The sequence below is a fragment of the Bombus flavifrons genome, chromosome 15 (assembly GCF_040668555.2).
Source record: "Bombus flavifrons isolate JBK064 chromosome 15, iyBomFlav1_principal, whole genome shotgun sequence".
NCBI classification, from domain to species: domain Eukaryota; kingdom Metazoa; phylum Arthropoda; class Insecta; order Hymenoptera; family Apidae; genus Bombus; species Bombus flavifrons.
The window spans coordinates 6,988,510-7,005,991 of NC_138456.1; the positions used below are offsets into that span (position 1 = coordinate 6,988,510).

The following is a 17,482-nucleotide window of genomic DNA, read 5'->3' on the forward strand; positions in this document are numbered from 1 at the left end:
TTATTTCGGTTCCTTCTTTTTATTCTCCTTTCAACAAGCATTAACGTCCGTCTTCAAACTCTTTTTTTCAACTATTCCATTAAAAAAAATTTCGTGTTCCGAGAGATTCTTATTTTACGATAGGAAGACAAAGAAATTCGTTTAGCGTTCTTTTGCTAACTTCTCACCCCCCCTCCCCATAATCGACAGGTGTAACAGAATTAATGCTGAGTCTTCGATGTCATAACATCGGATGTCGATCTATGTCAATCGAAATTTAAATCTTCACGCAACCGGAAACTGAAAGTGGTCCGAGGACAAAGTATCTCGAAGATAAGCGTACGTACGGTTAAACATTTTTCTTGTAACGGAGAAAAATTCTAACGTCAGTCGATTTTAAACGATTTGCACGACGAGAATGAAAATTCCAAAGATAGCTTTTTTAAATGGTTTTTTGAAGTTTTCTACGGCTCGAAGGGCTTATTCGAGAACTGCTTGACGACGAGCCACGCGACGTACCTTTCAAGGTGAGCGGGATTCGTCTTTCGAAAAAAAAACCTCCGGGAATAAAGTGGAGGTGCTCTTTCTTCTTCTCTCTTTCCCACTCTTCCCCGTGCATATTCCGAGGGCAGTTGGCGCGCACGTACGTATCGCTCCGATACGCGGGAAATTCTCAACGAAACTGGAAACTTACGAATTACGAAGGATATCATAATTTTTTAGACGACGAACCGCACAGTCTGTTCGTTGAATATTGCAGATAGTCCATTTTTACTCTCAATGCTCCCGTTGTTAATAAACACTTGAAAACCTTTTTCAATCGGAACTTATCTCGTTTAGTAACATTTCTTCCTATAAGAAAACTTGTACTCTGCATACACCGTATGGTCTTTGAGTGCCTTGAAATATCCTTTCCGGTTTCTACGCTCGTTCTCATTAATCGATTCATCTAACTTCGACTCCTTAGATCCAACTAACTTGTCTAAACTGAACGAAGCTTCACCTATCCGTCTCATCTCCGTACAGTAAATCCAACTTTACGAAAATCGGAGAACCATCGACGAATTAGCAGAAATCAGCGTGCATTTCCGACAACAGAAGCTGGCCAGTGACCATAACCTTCCTCATGTTGGACGGTGATCGCGTGGAAGAAACGTCAGCGGCTAGCAGTCTGAATGCCGTGGGCAAAAAAAGGGACGTCGTTGGAAGTTCGCCGAAGGGACTGGAAACCGGACCTAGAGCGCTAGGTAGCTGTTCGTTCACGGGGCAAAACGACGGAGGAACTGGTCGAACGACATTTCCCGCGTCTCGCAAGGTGCCGGCAATTTCTCCAGGATTCCGCTTTCCTCCTGGCCACGGTGGCTTCTCTCGTTCGAGTTCGATCGGCTCGACTCGGAAGACCAGGTTGGAAAGTTGGACGCGACGCGCGCGCTGGCTTCCCTCGCGAGGACGCGCGAGGCTTGCGAAATAGCTGACAAATTCACCAAGTTTTATAAAAAGACTATTTAACGCGACACCTTAATATATTCGATATTTCGATATTATGTGAAACAATATCTCTGAAACTGTAGGGACAATATGGGAAGCGAATAGAAAGATAATTTTGGTAACCTGGAATTGTTATACCGAATTTAAAAACTACTCTTTTGTGGAAAATGGAGCTCGTCACGGCTTAGGTGAGATAAGATGAAAGGCCAAGATCAGGTCAAAGAGTTTCATTTAAATTACAATAAGACCTGATATAACACTTTACAAAAGATTGGTAGTCACCTCGTATGACGGAAATAGAGAAGTAATAGTAAAAGTGAAATCATTCTTAAAGAAATAATTCCAACAGAGAGATTTTCAAATAAAAGACGTAGAAATTGTCAAACTGAAAATTCAGATGAAAGGCTGTACCAGTGAACAAAAAGCGATGTCTTGGAACTTGATTTCGTGCGATTCTGGTTAGATTTTAATTTCACTTGCTTAAATTATTCCGTAAGCATACACACGGAAATATCTCACGTTTCTGGTGTTTAAAAATAAAATAATTATTATTTTTGGTTATATAAGAAAAAAGTTTTCGCACTTAAGCTCCCGTATAACACAAAATTCGTGTAATGCTGAAAGTATATATCTGCCGCGTTACAGGGGGTCGAATTGTATATATTTTACAAATTTGCGGTAATTTGGATGTGTCCGAATACTTATGAACGGTAGTGTAGAGTATGGAGAAAGGTGAGGCGAGGGGTTCGCAGAGAGCCGAAGAAGAGGAAGGAGAGTCAGCTTGAGGTAAGATGCCGTAGCCTGTCGAGGGGGTGAAGAGAGGAGTGTGGAAGGAAAGGAGGCAACAAAGTTGGAGGCGGTGGGGGAGGCAGAGGAGGCAGAGAAGCAGAGGAAGGGAACAGAAGGAAGAAGAGGAGAGGAAGGAGAGAGAGGTTTCGAAGAGGCGGCCTTGAGAACGCGGAGAGAGCAGAGCGCGAGTCTAAGAAGAAGAAGAAGAAGAGGAAGAAGAAGGAGAAGAAGAAGAAGAAGAAGAAGAAGAAGAAGACGAAGACGAAGACGAAGACGAAGAAGAAGACGAAGACGAAGACGAAGACGAAGACGAAGACGAAGACGACGACGACGACGATGACGACGACGACGACGGCGACGACGACGACGACGAAGGAGAAGAAGAAGAGAAGGAAGGAGCAAGGGAGAGAGGAGAGACCAGCCGAGCCAACTCCAACGCCAACGAACTGCTTCACTGGCAAATCACTCGCGGTTCTCATTCCAACGTTCGATTCTTCATCCGTGAATTAATGAACCGAGGAAACGTAGGAGCGGCGTTCTCTGGAGGCGCGGCGGCACTGGTCGACATCTCAGTCTCCGAAGTCGTCTCGGTCTTACGAAGGACGTTTAAACGATACGATACAACAGATTTATCGATCACGGTTAGAAGGATCGATCGTTAGAACGTAAAATTTGGAAATCCATCTCGATAGATTGGTAGACCTAGATAGTGATTTGACTTGTGCATGGCGCAGCACGCGCCCGAGATGCGAGATTATGCAACTACCATGACGTAAGAATCGCGACGCAAAAGTGGAGATCCAGAGACGACATGCGTACATTTTTCTTTGGTCCTGCGGATTCTGATAAGAACTAAACAATCGAAAACGTATCGCTGGAGACTTATACTCTTAGTCGTTAAAATCTAATGGTTGATAACAGGGGAAAAGAAGAAATTAAATTTAGACTTGAGGCGGACGATCGTATTTGAAATACGACCTTGGTACGTGGATCGAACGAAACTCGCCGAGATTTCCGGAATAATCTGGCAACAATTGGTGGCGCAAGAAAACAGAGATCGAAATTTGGACTCTGGCAAAAGCTAGTATTCTTATGGTTACACTTAAAAGGTTCGCAAGATCGCTGGAAGAAATCTTAAAAGCGTCACGATTCTAAAGGTACTTCTTTCGAACGCAACCGATTACGTTAAAAATTCCGAAGGAAACGCGTATCGACGTTCACCGAGCAATCGTCGCATGACTGAGATCAGCAAAACACCGTTTTATGTAACAAATAGGAAATATTTCAGAGAACATGTTTCCTCCAATTACGCGACTCTTAATGCACCATTATTTCCAGTAATAATTCGACTAATGAATACCGAAACTGATAATCCATACTGTACAACAATCAGGCGATTCATCAAGTCTAAAAATTACTCCGAAAGGAGAAGATATCAAAAGCTTGACAAAAAGCAATGTATCCATTGTGTAAACGAGTGCTGTGTGTATAACCGAGCCGCTAGATTCGATATAAAGATACACGAGGCCGTTCTACTGATATTCAACTATTCTCTGGTAAAATTCCTCGAAAGAACTGGTGAAAAGACAGCGTGTAAATCGAATTGGGAACCACTGGCTCGTGAGTGTGCGCCGCGCAGGTAGATCGGTTGAACCCACGGCTCTCTACGGAATACACAGACACTTGGCAAGATTCGCGAGGTCACGTGCTGCATTTGGACAGGCAGCGCTAATTTCATTATTTATAGCTGAAGCTTTCGATTTGCCGATCGGCCATTATTCCCCGCATCGGTAGTTCGTTTCGTTCGAATGGAACAAGACACATCTCTCGTAGCCTGTAGAAGAGGTTAGAGAAACGAATTCGAAACGCATCGGCTGAAATAGACGGCCGCGATAAAAATAAAATGCCCGAATCCACAAGGAAGCAACAGCTCGTGTTAAAATAATCATAAACTTTCGATTCCTCTGGCTAGACTGTGGCCAACCACGGGGAATATCGGGAATTTTTTCTAGACGAGACAAGCTTCGTGCGTGACCCCTACCGATTTCAATAAAATTTTTCCTACGATGATAATTCTACACCGGCTCATGAAAATATTCCAACGCTTGAGGATAGCTTTTACGAATGTATTATTTATACGAAACATTAAAATTGTCGTACATTTTCATTGACGAATAAAGCGTTTCGATGTCCTGATACATTGTACCATAAGATTTTTCCAAATTTCAAACGTAAATTTCTCGGTATTGTTTAGATTTAGGTTTAGATTACATTTATCGTACATATAAAATTATCACCATAGTAAATTTCATTGAATTCGGCAAGAACCATATCTGACGCGTTCTTTGCGAAATTTGGCCTTTGGTTGTAACAAGAATTTGAGAAAGATCGAAGTCGTATAAATCGAAAACAGTAGCAAAACGTACACAAGTTGGAAAGGGATTCTAGATTAGTCACGGTACAGGTGATATTTCATACGAGAATCGGGCAAGTTTCTTCTTATCGTAGTTTTCAAGAGCAGCAGGTGCTCCAGAGCTAAACATCGGTATTACATTTCTCTCTAGTTTTTAGAGTTAAAGTCTAGGAACACTGGTCGTGTTCCCGGAGTGGTTTTGAATTATTACGGCCTATGATTGATCGTTTGAAATTTCCGTTGAATACACGAAGTCGAATCGTTTGAGATATCGAATAGCAAAGCGAATAGACTACTCGTCATTTATCAGACCGCAAAGATCCTTATCGACCAAGCCAGCTGTTAACACCTCGAACACGCCGCAGTGTCTGCAACTTTTCGAGTGGATACACAACACGGTGAATCCATTTTCAATTAAGAACGACGTCTCGTCGGATCGGTAATCCGGTAACCGACACTTATACCGAAGGAACGAACCGGAGGAACAGAGAGAATCGGGCCAATTATCTTCGAATCTCCGCTAGTTTCGCGTCGAAGCGCGATAACAGTGACCGTTTATCGAGCTATGAAATTGTTATCGCGAAGATCCGCGCGAACGATAATCGATTCCAGTCTGTCATCCAGTTATTTACCTCGATACTCCTAACTAAACTTTCGAATCGTCTTTTGTATACCGGACGAGAGAACATTGTTCTTTCATCGGCCGTGTTTTACAGCCAAGAAATCGATCGAAGCAGGAATGATACACCGTCAGACTAAATAGTTTTCCGATACTTTCGACACGAAAAAAGTTCGATTTGCTTCTTCTGAATAACGTGATAGAATTTCCTCGTTATATAGGAACCATTTAATTAAGAAACACAAAAACGCGAGTGATCAGTAGGACTGTAACGATTAAAAATATAAAAATAACAAACTAAAATAGAAAATTCTTCGTTTAGTAGATAGAAGTTTTTATCCAACTCTGTATTCTTTACGTAACTTGCTAAACATACGAATTTCTATAAATATCCACAGTTTATCGATAACAATTAATTTCCAAGGAAAAGTGACCAAACACATTGTCGTCCAGGTTTGAATCTATCCGTGTTTTCAAAATCATAAATCCTCATAGGAAACTATGATCTATCGATAACGACTAATATCTCTAAGATGGAATACCTGGAAGTATTACTAAAAAAATCATAATTAAGTTGATTTAATAATAGCAACGGACATTTGCCAAATTGCACCTGTCCGATGGGACACCTGTATCGACATTCCTAGGTAAGCCATGACTCAGGAAAGGCCTTTCTCGTGCTCATTGTCACCTTGTCAGGATCTTACGTTCCCTGTTCGCCTTGTTCCGTGGATCTCTATTCTCTTTACTATGTTCTAGTACTATACGCGACGTCTGGAAGCTGAACCGGAGAGAAAGCTTCGGACACGTATACCTGAACCGGGATTAGGTTTATCTTGCTTCCTGGGCCGGCTCCTCGGCTTTGAAAGTAATTGGAAGGGACGGAAGACGCTACCGCGTGAATGATTGAGTGCGGCGGGGTTAATCGAGTGCGTGGAAAAGCTTGATGCATTTGATAGCCGACCTGCCACGTCCGCAGAGGAGCGAACGCCGGGAATTAGATTGGATCTGAGCCTTCGCGGTCTGATAAACTTTGCACGTTTTGGGGCAGCTGATCTGATTTAATAACTCTTTAGGGATTATACGAACGCGCTTGTACCTCTCCTTGTTGCAAATAGAAACCACTACTCACATAATTTCCTTCTTACTTTACGCGAGTTTAACACTTTGACAGGAAAATAAAATGACCACGAATCGACAATCGAATTTCTTCCGTTTATAGCATCTGATACCAAAAATATACGCTTATATAGGAATATATTTACTTGTGTATAGTGGGTCTTTAGTAATAATTAGTTTCGATAGAACTGATTTTTTAAATTTTACCGCGTTCAAGCTTCTGTACAAAACCATCTGAAAATATCCCTTCCTATTATTTTAGTAACAAGATGTCGAATGTTCCAAGGATCATAGTTGATTAATGAGAAAACTAACTAAACTGTCTCGTTTATTACAACGCAAAGACTAGATCCCGCCGATTGTTCAGATTTCCAGGGTGTTCCATCTGCACGCACGTGCATTCCACTTTTCAGGCTTGCCTTGAACCTGCTTGGTTGCACGAACAGTTTCACGTGAAACTGGAACCGACCGACGATACGGCTTGATACGCTACCTGCACACGGCTTCATGCACTCGGCCTGGTATCTCCTCGCGTGCCTCGCCAGTGAAACGAGCCTTTCCTCTTTCCACGGCTCTTCCCCTTCGTCATCCACCGATTCGTACCGGCGATTTACTAGAACCGCGATGCTGCCGCTCGCGAACCACCAAAACCTCGATAGTCGCTTCGTTTCCTTCGCAAAGCTATTTCCCAGTGTTACTTGAACGTTTGACTGATCGAAATAACGCGAAAACCGCTTGTACCGATGATTCTGACTATGGATTGTTAGGATCTATTAAGGTATTAGGATATAATTGAAAATTAATGGATATAGAATAACTTGGTGTTGTAATAAATTTTTCGAAAATTCTCAGGTTAGAAAATAATGAATTTCCTGAATGGGTTATTAGGATAATCTAACATTAATGGAAATATGATATATAGATTTTGTAGTAAATTTTCTCAATATTTTTGAACTAGAAAATAATAGAATGGAAATGGTCACGCGAACTTCCTTGTAGATATAATAATAGAATGAAATATATTTGTATTTTTAGTAATAAAAGAAGAGATTGTAGTAAAGAGAACGCGTATATAGAAATTTGCAAAACTACCAGAGGCTCGCAACCAACCAAGGTGCCGATACAGTTTGTCGCGAGGCGATCAAGGTCCTTCTTATCCTACCGAGAGGCCGCGATAAGATAAGTCCACCGACGACGTTCGACTTCCGATTGCGCTCGAAACTTCGTTCATCGTCTCCTTCTCGTTTATTCCTCTTTCTTTCTTCATTTTCTCTCTTACAATTTAGTCAAAAGAAAATAAAACTCTTATAATTTCCCTGTTAATTCTTTAACGATATCGTAATGTAATAACGAGCCAAGTATAATAATAAGTCGCATATCGTTAATTTTAAAGTCGTAAAAGTTTGATTGAAATCAGAAATCAATCTCGATTTACTTGATTATCCCATTAGCATACTACTTTCTTCGTATTAGACATTCTTGTGTACTTATATATACCTAAATACGTGGTACCTACGCATCACTGAAATATTAATTTGGATTGTTCGTAATTATCATAATTTCATTGTTCTCAAAGCGCAAAAGTTTAGAAAGAACGACGATTAAGGAAACAGTGAAATTAATAAAGACGCGGCTACAATATCTCAGAACAGAGACAACTGGTAGAGGACTGTACATATGTTACTGAGTTAATATCCAAAGATAAGAATATTATATTTCAATAAAACGTAGAAGAAAACGAAGAATACGAATGGTTCTACAACAACTTTACGCTTGCAGCAATTTTTCTAGTATACGGAAAACGAAATCGTGAAAATACAACACAACTGCATCTGAGCTATTAAAAGAAACAGGTCATATAATTGAAATAGAAATACATCGGTTCTCCCCACTACATGTTTATATAATAAGAGTTTACATTTAGATAAAGTCAATGAGTAAGCGTTCGTTTAATCTGAAACTAAGTAAAATTTCGTTTCAATAAATCGAGCTTAGATATAAATGTATCTCTGCTGAAAGATCTTCGAGAAATCGCGACTAGAAGGGGGACGAAAATGGTCGCGGTTGTTGAACGAAGTAGTTCGACGATTCGTGCGAATGTAGCAGCGTGGAACGCTTATGATAATGAGCCCTGGCGATTACCAGACGGGGCCAGCGAACAGGGAGATGATGTCGAGCCGATAGAGACGTCCAGACCGGATACAAGGAAGGTCGAAGGAGAAGAACCGGATAATCGTCACCGTCGTAGTAGCTACGCTCCGGGTATCGGTTCTGGACGGCCCTCTACTCTGCTCTGGCCTTCTCCAGACGAGGAAGGAAGTCGCGTTTTGCGCGTACACCTGCGCAAAGGGGCGCCTCCCACCTGCGGGCCACCTGAACTTGCGGATAGAACCGTGTCCCAGACACTTCCAGGGCACCTGACTCGCGAACATGCTCGCTGTGTCCACGATAATTGCCTCATGCACCATCGATCCCTGGCTACTTCCAAATACATCTCTATCCCGATTATTCCGATGAAAGTTCGCATGATTGTAATGAACGAAATGGTTGTAGTACGTTCGGATAGAATTTCGGAACGATACGAGTATTGTTTAGCTACGATACTTTTCAGAAATCCTACATTTGTTCTTCTATCGAGTTCTTAAATCCCTTAAATATTAAAGTAACAAAAATAACGAACGATAGATGCCTGATACTTTCCGATTCATCGATTATTGCTATGACAAAAGTTTGCACGATTATTACCAAGTACGTTTGACTGGAATTTTCAAAGGATTCCAGCGTGTTTAAGTATATTCGTGTTTTTTGATCGACTCTACGCAAATATCTAAAAGTTTGCGCCAAACACAGTGAATGTGTTAAAGAGAAGATGAAACTCAAAGCTGAGCAGGTGAGATATCAATGGAGAAGAACGATTGTGAATGGAGATCGGGTAAATAAGTATTTTGGTTAGCTCCACAAGCCTATTTACTAGCGGCTACATTTCGAGGCACGTTCGACCGTGCAACGGTCACCCACCAGGAAGATCCTGGCCGAGCTATGATAACGGATTCTCCGAGTATACTGTTACTACGCCCGAGAGAGTGTACTAGTGAGAGACTGCCAAACGATTGGCGCGGAACGAAGTATCGGGCCGTAAAGGAACAGTCTGAATATAGTATCCAACTACAAAATTCTTACAATTAAATATTTCGTATTAAGCCTTATCCAGCAAAGGCTGGATCATTGTTGTAACAAGTGTCAGATAATTTATTCTGCAGTGATGAAGCAAAGAGTCGAATGAAAAAACCTTTTATCTCTGTGCGTGATAACTAAACCGCAAATTCTCATGCAACTTCGTATCTTTATCGACATAAATGAAGAATTAGAAACTTCGTTTCATTCATTAAATATTATAACGAGCATTCTACTTTAGACACCTTATAAACCTTTTGTATATCTTCAAATTTCCCATAAATGCATAAAATAATTTGACAGAATAATAACACGCCAATGCAACCTAAAATCCAATGAACGTAAAACATCTGCATCAGTCAGAATCGATTCAGGCTTCGAAAAAAAGATACGACGAAAAATGCAGCTTTCTTTTGCCTTTTATTTATGCACTTTTATAATCGAGAAAAAGAAACGCGTGGAAAGATACCTCGTGTTTTTCGAATGCACAGATCACAGCTACGAGACACGCTTACGTTTTGCTCGAAACTTTCTTCGACCACGCGATACACCATTTTCAGGAATTTCACGCGACCATTTCTTGAAAGAAAGCACCAATACACTACGGAAACGCGTTCGTCGAACGGGCGAGCGTTGTTTCGCGTGACGAAAAATTGTTACAGTCGACGTGGCGACAGATTATTTATTTCTGTCGCGGATACGGTTCTCTAATCGCGGCAAGATTGATCTTCCTCCGTCGTGTTTCCCAATGGAGCCAAAGGTGAGCAGGCTGTCGTGGCCGTGTCCAATGGAAATTCATCACCGGTCACGGCCTTCGCCTTACCTCGCCTCACACTCCATAAAATAGTTAGAAAAATATGTATCAAGGACGACTTACAACGAGCACTTCAAGACAAAATAAATGCTGTTCTCTTTTCTTTATATATATATATATATAATACGTGTCAAGATACCAATTCCTATTTAATTAGAATTTTGCGTCAAAAGATCATCCCCCTCGATTCCCCAACCCAAATAAATGATCAGCCAGAGAATTTACCTGATGTAATGTGTTCCAAAAGGCGAGCAGTAAAAAGGGTCGTTGTGCATGTGAGGCTGTCCGGGTACTCCAGGTCCTTGCGGATGAACGTGTGGTCCCATGGGACCGGTGGGTCCAGGGCCGCACATCCCAGGACCACCTTGAGGCTGCATACTGGCTCCGATCATGCTAGCAGCGGGACCCATGGGATGTGGGCCAGGATGGTGCGGCGAACCGACCATGTGAGGTCCGGGATGGTGAGGATGAGGTGAGGGTCCGCCGCCACCCATATGTGGGTGAGGCGCGTGAGGCGACCCGCTCATCATTCCGTGAGGTGGCATGGGGTGAGGGCTAGGGGAAGCTCCATTAAGATGGGGTCCACCGGTGACACCAGCGTGCGGCGTCGGTGGACCCCCATGAGTCGGCGTAGTGGCTGGCTGTGGAGGCGGTAAACTAGGCGGTCCGGTCGGTCCGGTGGCCGCTAGCGGCGGCAGCGGGCCATTCGCCATGTTGTTCAACTGGGTTAGCGAGGCCGCCGCCGACGCCATCGCCTGCAAGGGATTCGTGGCGCCGCTCGTAGTACTGATGCCTCCTAGGCCGGTTCCGGCGATGCTTTGACTGGCGTTGTTGTTCCCGACTATATTGTTATTATTGTTGCCAGTGTTCTGGAGGCCGGCGTTACCGTTGCTGGAGCCGTTGCTGGCAGCACCAACAGTGTTGTTGGCGTTGTTGCTCACACCGCCGCCAAGCGATTGCAAGGAGGGCGGCAGCGGTGGCGAGCCGGCGGGGGGCGCTGCCGGGCCCCCGAGGCACCGGCCCGACGGACCGGAGGCGGTTACGCTGCTGGGTGCTACCGGCACGCCGGCGTGCAGTGGTATTCCACCTGGGGGGCGCTGTGCCACCCTCACCGGCATCACTCCCCCCTCCACGACGCCCTTCACCCTCTCGTCGAACTCCCGTCGGCCTGATGACTGGGGTACGAGCGCGGGAATCTCTCGATGCTCGATCAGAAATCTATCTAGCTTCCACGATGCCAAATCTCTTGTTAATCGAATTTCGCTTTTGGCTCAGTTTAGAGATACTATTTTCCAGAACCTATTGCATTTACACAATGTCCCTCGATGAAGCTCCAACTCGCTGTTATTTGTTTTTCACTTGCACGTTTAAAGATACTGTTTCTGGAATATATTTTGACCGTAGGAGGACCGTAGGAATAGTGTTTTGACCGCAATTTGTTGACAAATAGTTTGAAGCAGTAATAAACTCAAATTCGTAACGTTTGGTTCGACCTTTAAGAAGGATTCAAGTTAGAACACCATCAATCACGGCGAACAATCACAGCGAGGAATCACAACACTTCGCGGTATGTTTCGAAAAAGTAGAACTCGGTGCACGCGGCTAGGACGGAAGGGACGACACCTCGTGTATCAAATTTCAAGTTTCTTGATTCCTTGGATTCACGAGGGACAACGAATTAACGCCCCGTGACATCCAGTTCATCACCGCTCAATGCCAGCGTCCTCACTCCTTTCACCGGCGGGATGTTCGATTATCTATTAGAACGATTCGACTTCGAGTTGATTAACAATGCGTATACCACCTGTTCGCATCTGTCGCACTAAAGTATCCAACAACTTCACAACTTCAAATCCTATGAACGAATATCTCCAGTGGCGGCTGAACGAAACACTAAAAACGATCAACGAAGTCACAGTGCACTTGATACGGGATACGAAACGAGAAAAATCACGGGTAATACACTCTATACTCCATCTATCGACGAAAATCACACACTCGACTATACAGCTTGTTTTTACGACGCGGTGTGCAAAATATGGTCGTACGATCACCGTTTCGCTCGACCAACTATCTACGATCAACGACTATACGCTAGTGCAGCAGTTAGTGGCGACAACCAGCGAGGTAACTGCGGGGGCACGTGGCCGTCACGTCGTCGGCGTCGCGGTGCGCACCTACGTCGCGGACCAGCACACCTCGTCTCCCGCCCATCCTGCCGGCCTTCTTCTCCTCCTTATGCAAACACTCTCCGCCGACTCCCGCGGGAACTTTTAGCATCCCGAACTCAGTCGCCGCTAGGCGACCCAAACACCAAGCCCGCGCGACCACGCTGCTTCCCAACTGGATGGCCGTGTTTCGGCATAGTCCGTCACGCTCTCGAGTCCACTCGTTTTATGTTCCTTTTACACTAGGAGAGCTCCGACTCTTCTATCGCGTCGATTCCGAAAACGAATCAAACTTTCGGCCAACAGACTCTATCCGATGACGTATAGACTGCAATACTCTCTCAGTTACATCTCAATGCAAAAAACCAGAGAGAGAGATAAATAATACGAGAAAGACGAACGCAGTTCGAGTGAACTATGTACATATCGCGAGACGATCACTGAACACTCGAGTCACCGTGCGCGCGATCCACACCAAAGAAACAGACAGGAGAGACGAAAAGAGAGAGAGAACACGAACGCGGGACAACGCGCGTTGCGTGTCACGAAGCAACAAACGACACTGTCCACGAATAGTTGTGTACTCCACGAGAGCAAGCGCATTACTGCGGAGCGGCAGGCTCCGTGGCGTTGCTGTCGCATTCGAGCTTTCGAGGACAGAGCGGCATGCTGGAGTGGGAGAGCCACGCGAGGATACGAGGTGGGGGGAAGCTGAACCGAAGCCGCGGCGAAAGGAACGTCGGAAGGGAGCAGTCTCACGCACGGATGGAATGGTGGGGAGCCACGTGAGCGCCCGATGCCCGGTGTCCACGCAACCGACGTGGGACTTGCCTTACCTTGCGTTTACCGCGCCATACCATGCCTTCCTTACCGAGCCGTGCCACCCTTGCCAGAGAACACTCTGATTTTTCGTTCCTCGCGTATTCACCTTACGGACGTACTATTGCCCGTCGTTAACTCATTAAACGTACAATGCGGCGTCGGAACACGTATCGAGAAGGAAGGGACCCATTGGTAACGACACGAGCCTTTTAAATATTTTCTAACGATCTATCGTGTGGTCCAAATATTTTTTAAGCATTCAAATATCTAAAGCGACATGACGTAAAGATGAATATTATATAAAAATTATTCGAGGAATTTGAATAAATTTTCTGCGAGTAGTCGTAGAATGAAAATGATGTAGAAGTGTGGTATTCGAATTTGTTTGCTAAGTGGTTGGTCACATGATAGTAGGAGATCGTCTCTTTATCGAAGTTTACTAGAAAGCAATTTCACTTTCGTGTGATCCGAAGGAACCTGAGGGTCCTAGAGGAACCGATGTAGGATTCATTTCACTAAGATCACAGAAGCCCAGAAATCCGATTCATTGGGTTCGGGGTCAAGTTGAACGCATTTGTACGGCGTGATGAGGAAGAATGGTCTACCACCTTGACGCGTGGCACGTGCGAAAACGACCATCGCTCTGCGCGAATACAACTTCCGGTTTTTTTCTTTTTTCAAACCCTGTCACAAATTTTCTTATAGAAACGCTTCTTTTATGAGAAAAGAAACCGATATTTTTCTTTAGAAAAGTTCACAAAAACTCAATTATTAGAATCTTATTGTTGAAAGAAAGCTTTCACCCATTATTTTGGTGGAAATTTGTTAATTCAGTTGTGGATAAGGCGAAATTGGCCATGTGACGTCAGTGGAAGTCGAACGAAAGGAGAGAATAGGTGTCATTAGTTTCCTTGAGAAATTATTATATTACCTGCGGAAAATCCAACTGAATTCTCAATAATGGGGAAAAGTAAAGAGCAAAAAAAACTATATTACTTTCTGTTAAACAATGGAGGATACCTGGAATTTCCAACGTTTTGTAAACGTTTCGCCTCCAGCCCCTGCCACTCGGACAATAATACCTCTTGTCTCAAGCTCTACCTGCGTGGTAAGTACCGAGTTACCTGAGTCTCTATCCTATTCCTTAGGTCGCGGTTAGGGCTTTCTTATCAGCTTGGTACCGTTTCGGACCTATCCTATGTGCTCAAAATAATTCGGTATAGACCTTGAGCTCCAACAAAATAAATTCCAACATGTTATAACCGTAAGTTTTAAACGATGATGCATTTTAACAGATTAAAGGCGTGTTTTTTCTTCTTTTAGTTAATCAAGTTCTGTGTAGGAAATTTTTCCATTTCTTTTTTTTTCTCGTTGTGCCCACCCAGTTAAAATTTTCATTATTTACGAATTTAACAATACCTATCTCTATATTGTATTGGACCGTATAATATAACAAATTCGTTAATATCGTTTCAGAGGATATTTAAAAAGATTATTCAAAATATTTAAAGATACATGAATTTTTTTATTAAACGTATGTATATGTAAAGAAAAGGAAGAAATAAATTATTCCCTGATTATAAATAGATTTTATACGAAAGTATTTAATGTACACTTTTAAGCAAACGTTGATCTTTTAAATGTAGCAGCTAAGTTTTAAATAATCCAGAGAACGTACTATGTACCTGAATAGCAACTAGTGTATCAAGCGTTACTAAACTGGAAAAACCATCGAGTTTATCCTTTGAAGAACAGTTTTTCTAGTGTTCGACTACATTCTTGACGGAGTTCCAATGAAATTTTCTATCGTGGGTGGTTTCTGGTTTACGCACCGTGCCACGATCTTCTGCTATTGAATATCCGTACAGAAAAGGAGAAAGAGAGTCCAGTTCTTGGATACGCTACCAGGAATTCCCAGGGACCATTAATCTGCTCTCTGCGACACCCAAGGCCCCGTTTCCTTCCCCCTTTTTACAGCCCCCTTTTCGACCAGGTAGACGTGGCCAGGCTCGGCCCAAACCATTGTCCAAGACATTAGAGAAACGTGTCAGGTTGTTGCACCGATTGAAAACCTCTGTCACAGTCGGAAGCAATCACGATTATCCTCTTCAGGAGGGGCTAATTATAGCAGGGGTTGATTGTTACATAAAGGAGTCATGATCGAAATAATAAATTCTTCGTTTCGATTGCAAGAATCACATGTTTTCCATTTAGAAATATCCCAAATCTGCTGTTTCCACGAAACATATGCGGACTGTTCGGGTCGTAAAACCATTAAGATTACTAGGGACGAAGGATAATTTAACTTTATTGCAGAGGTTTAAGTCGTCCCTACAGTAAACAAGTTTTCAAAATTCTAAATTTGACCTTCGTTAAAATATACCAAAGTAACCGACCAAACTCACAAGCTGCGCAATAAACTCAGATTGCTAGAAATGTATAAGATTCGAGAAAAGGAAGAGAATCGCGGATCTAGTCACACAGTGGCCTAGAAAAATTACTGATTCGACGGGAAGATGAGTGAAACTTCGGAACGTGAGCTTTCATATGGCAGGTACAGAGGTGGCAGGATCCTCGGCGTGGAATCCTCAGGTGACTCGTCGAAAGTTGGACGTCGAAGCCGGAGGGTCTCGAAGGCAAGGAGGCAGCGAAAGCAGGCGAGCAGACCGACGGGCGTCGCGCAAGAAGGAACAATTAGAGGCCAAATAAAGACGAAGAAGCGAGTCACAGTCGAGCGGGTTCGCAACGAGCGTGTGTGTGATTTCGGTCACGCCGCGCGCCTGTACGTTGACCTCTGGAGAAAGAGAGGAGAGAGAACGGAAAAAACGAAGAAACACAGGGGCAGACAGCTGAAAAAGGGAGAGAAAAAGATCGACCGAACACAGCGGAGGGGAAGAAGAGAGGTGAATGGGGGAGGGGGAGCGAACGAGGAGAGCATTTGCTCACCGTTCGTTCGTTCGTTCGTTCTTTCTTCCTCTGCGCGAGAGAGGGTTCCTCGACTTGCCTTCTCGGTTCGAACTCGCTGCTCGTTGCCACCACGAACAGAGAAGGAAGGAGAGAGAAAGAAAGAGAAAGAAAAAGACCTGAACGAACCGAGGGGGACAGGGGCACGACCAGCGTGCAACCAACAGAGACGTCGTCACGAAGGAACGATAGGAAGACAGAGGTAGCCGGAGGAACGTTCAGGAGGCTGAGAACTCACTCCAAGAGACTGATCAACCGACGTACACACAGGTTCACCGCGAGTTAATCGTGCCCACCGTTCGATCATGCGAGCTGGAGACCGCCAAAAACTGCCCCCTGGCTCTATCTTCTCGTAGCCGACAAAATTTTTGATGCTTAGGGTGCTGATCTACAGTTTAGAGAAGCTGAAGTTGAAGTTGTGGATCAGGAAAGAGGGTGAGCTTTATGGTGGTACTACTAGTCGTACTTCTTCCTGAGGAGAAGTTACAGAAGAGTTGTCGCGAATGCAGAAACCGAGATGCAGATTTAGACTTTGGTTACCGTGGATGCATACATACATAAATTTTCTGACGACTGCAATTTATAAGAATCTATGTACATATTTGATTGATTTCGCGTATTCCATGTAGAGCGAAGTATTTGCGATGTTTGAACTAATCGAGGAATACGAAAAAAGCTAGTTTCGCTGGATTGATAATAATCATGGGCCGAGTTGTTGAACGTATCGAAAGTAGCAAAAGGGAAGAAGCAGAAGTGGCTTCTTTAAAGTAGAGTATCCTGTCGCGGCCGATAAGTAATCTTGTACCGGAACACTGGAGGCGTGGATACGAGCCCTTTAAGAGCGGTTCATGTGTATTCGACATGCGTATTACGCGTGCTCCCCGGGATTTGTCACGCGTCGACTAAAGCCGCTTTCACAATACGACGGCGCAAGATTCCAGTTCACGAAAACCAGTCCTTGGCTTGCTGCTCGTATTTACTAAACGGTAGGATGAGTTCAGAGCCTAAACGAAATAAAGTCCGGTGACAATTCTCTGTTATATGGACCAAAATACCATTCTGGTTATAATCGCTAAAATGGTGTTAATCTTTAACACAGTTTCATCGACTTTGTCAAGACACGACTGTCATGG

At 43.7% G+C, this 17,482-nt stretch overlaps 1 protein-coding gene across 5 annotated transcripts in view; it reads right to left on the reverse strand.

Moving 5' to 3' along the window:
- Nucleotides 1-17,482, reverse strand: part of Chi (LIM domain-binding protein 2 Chi) — a 132,386-nt gene that overhangs the window by 57,420 nt on the left and 57,484 nt on the right. For 3 of the 5 annotated variants that reach the window (XM_069128930.1, XM_069128929.1, XM_069128928.1), the window contains exon 1: nucleotides 10,621-13,169. The exons of the other annotated variants lie outside the window; for them this stretch is intronic. In XM_069128930.1, coding sequence (XP_068985031.1) covers nucleotides 10,621-11,513 — 893 coding nt within the window. In that variant the 5' untranslated portion in view covers nucleotides 11,514-13,169. Of the gene's footprint in view, nucleotides 1-10,620; nucleotides 13,170-17,482 lie in introns of those variants that run through there. 5 annotated transcript variants of the gene reach the window in all.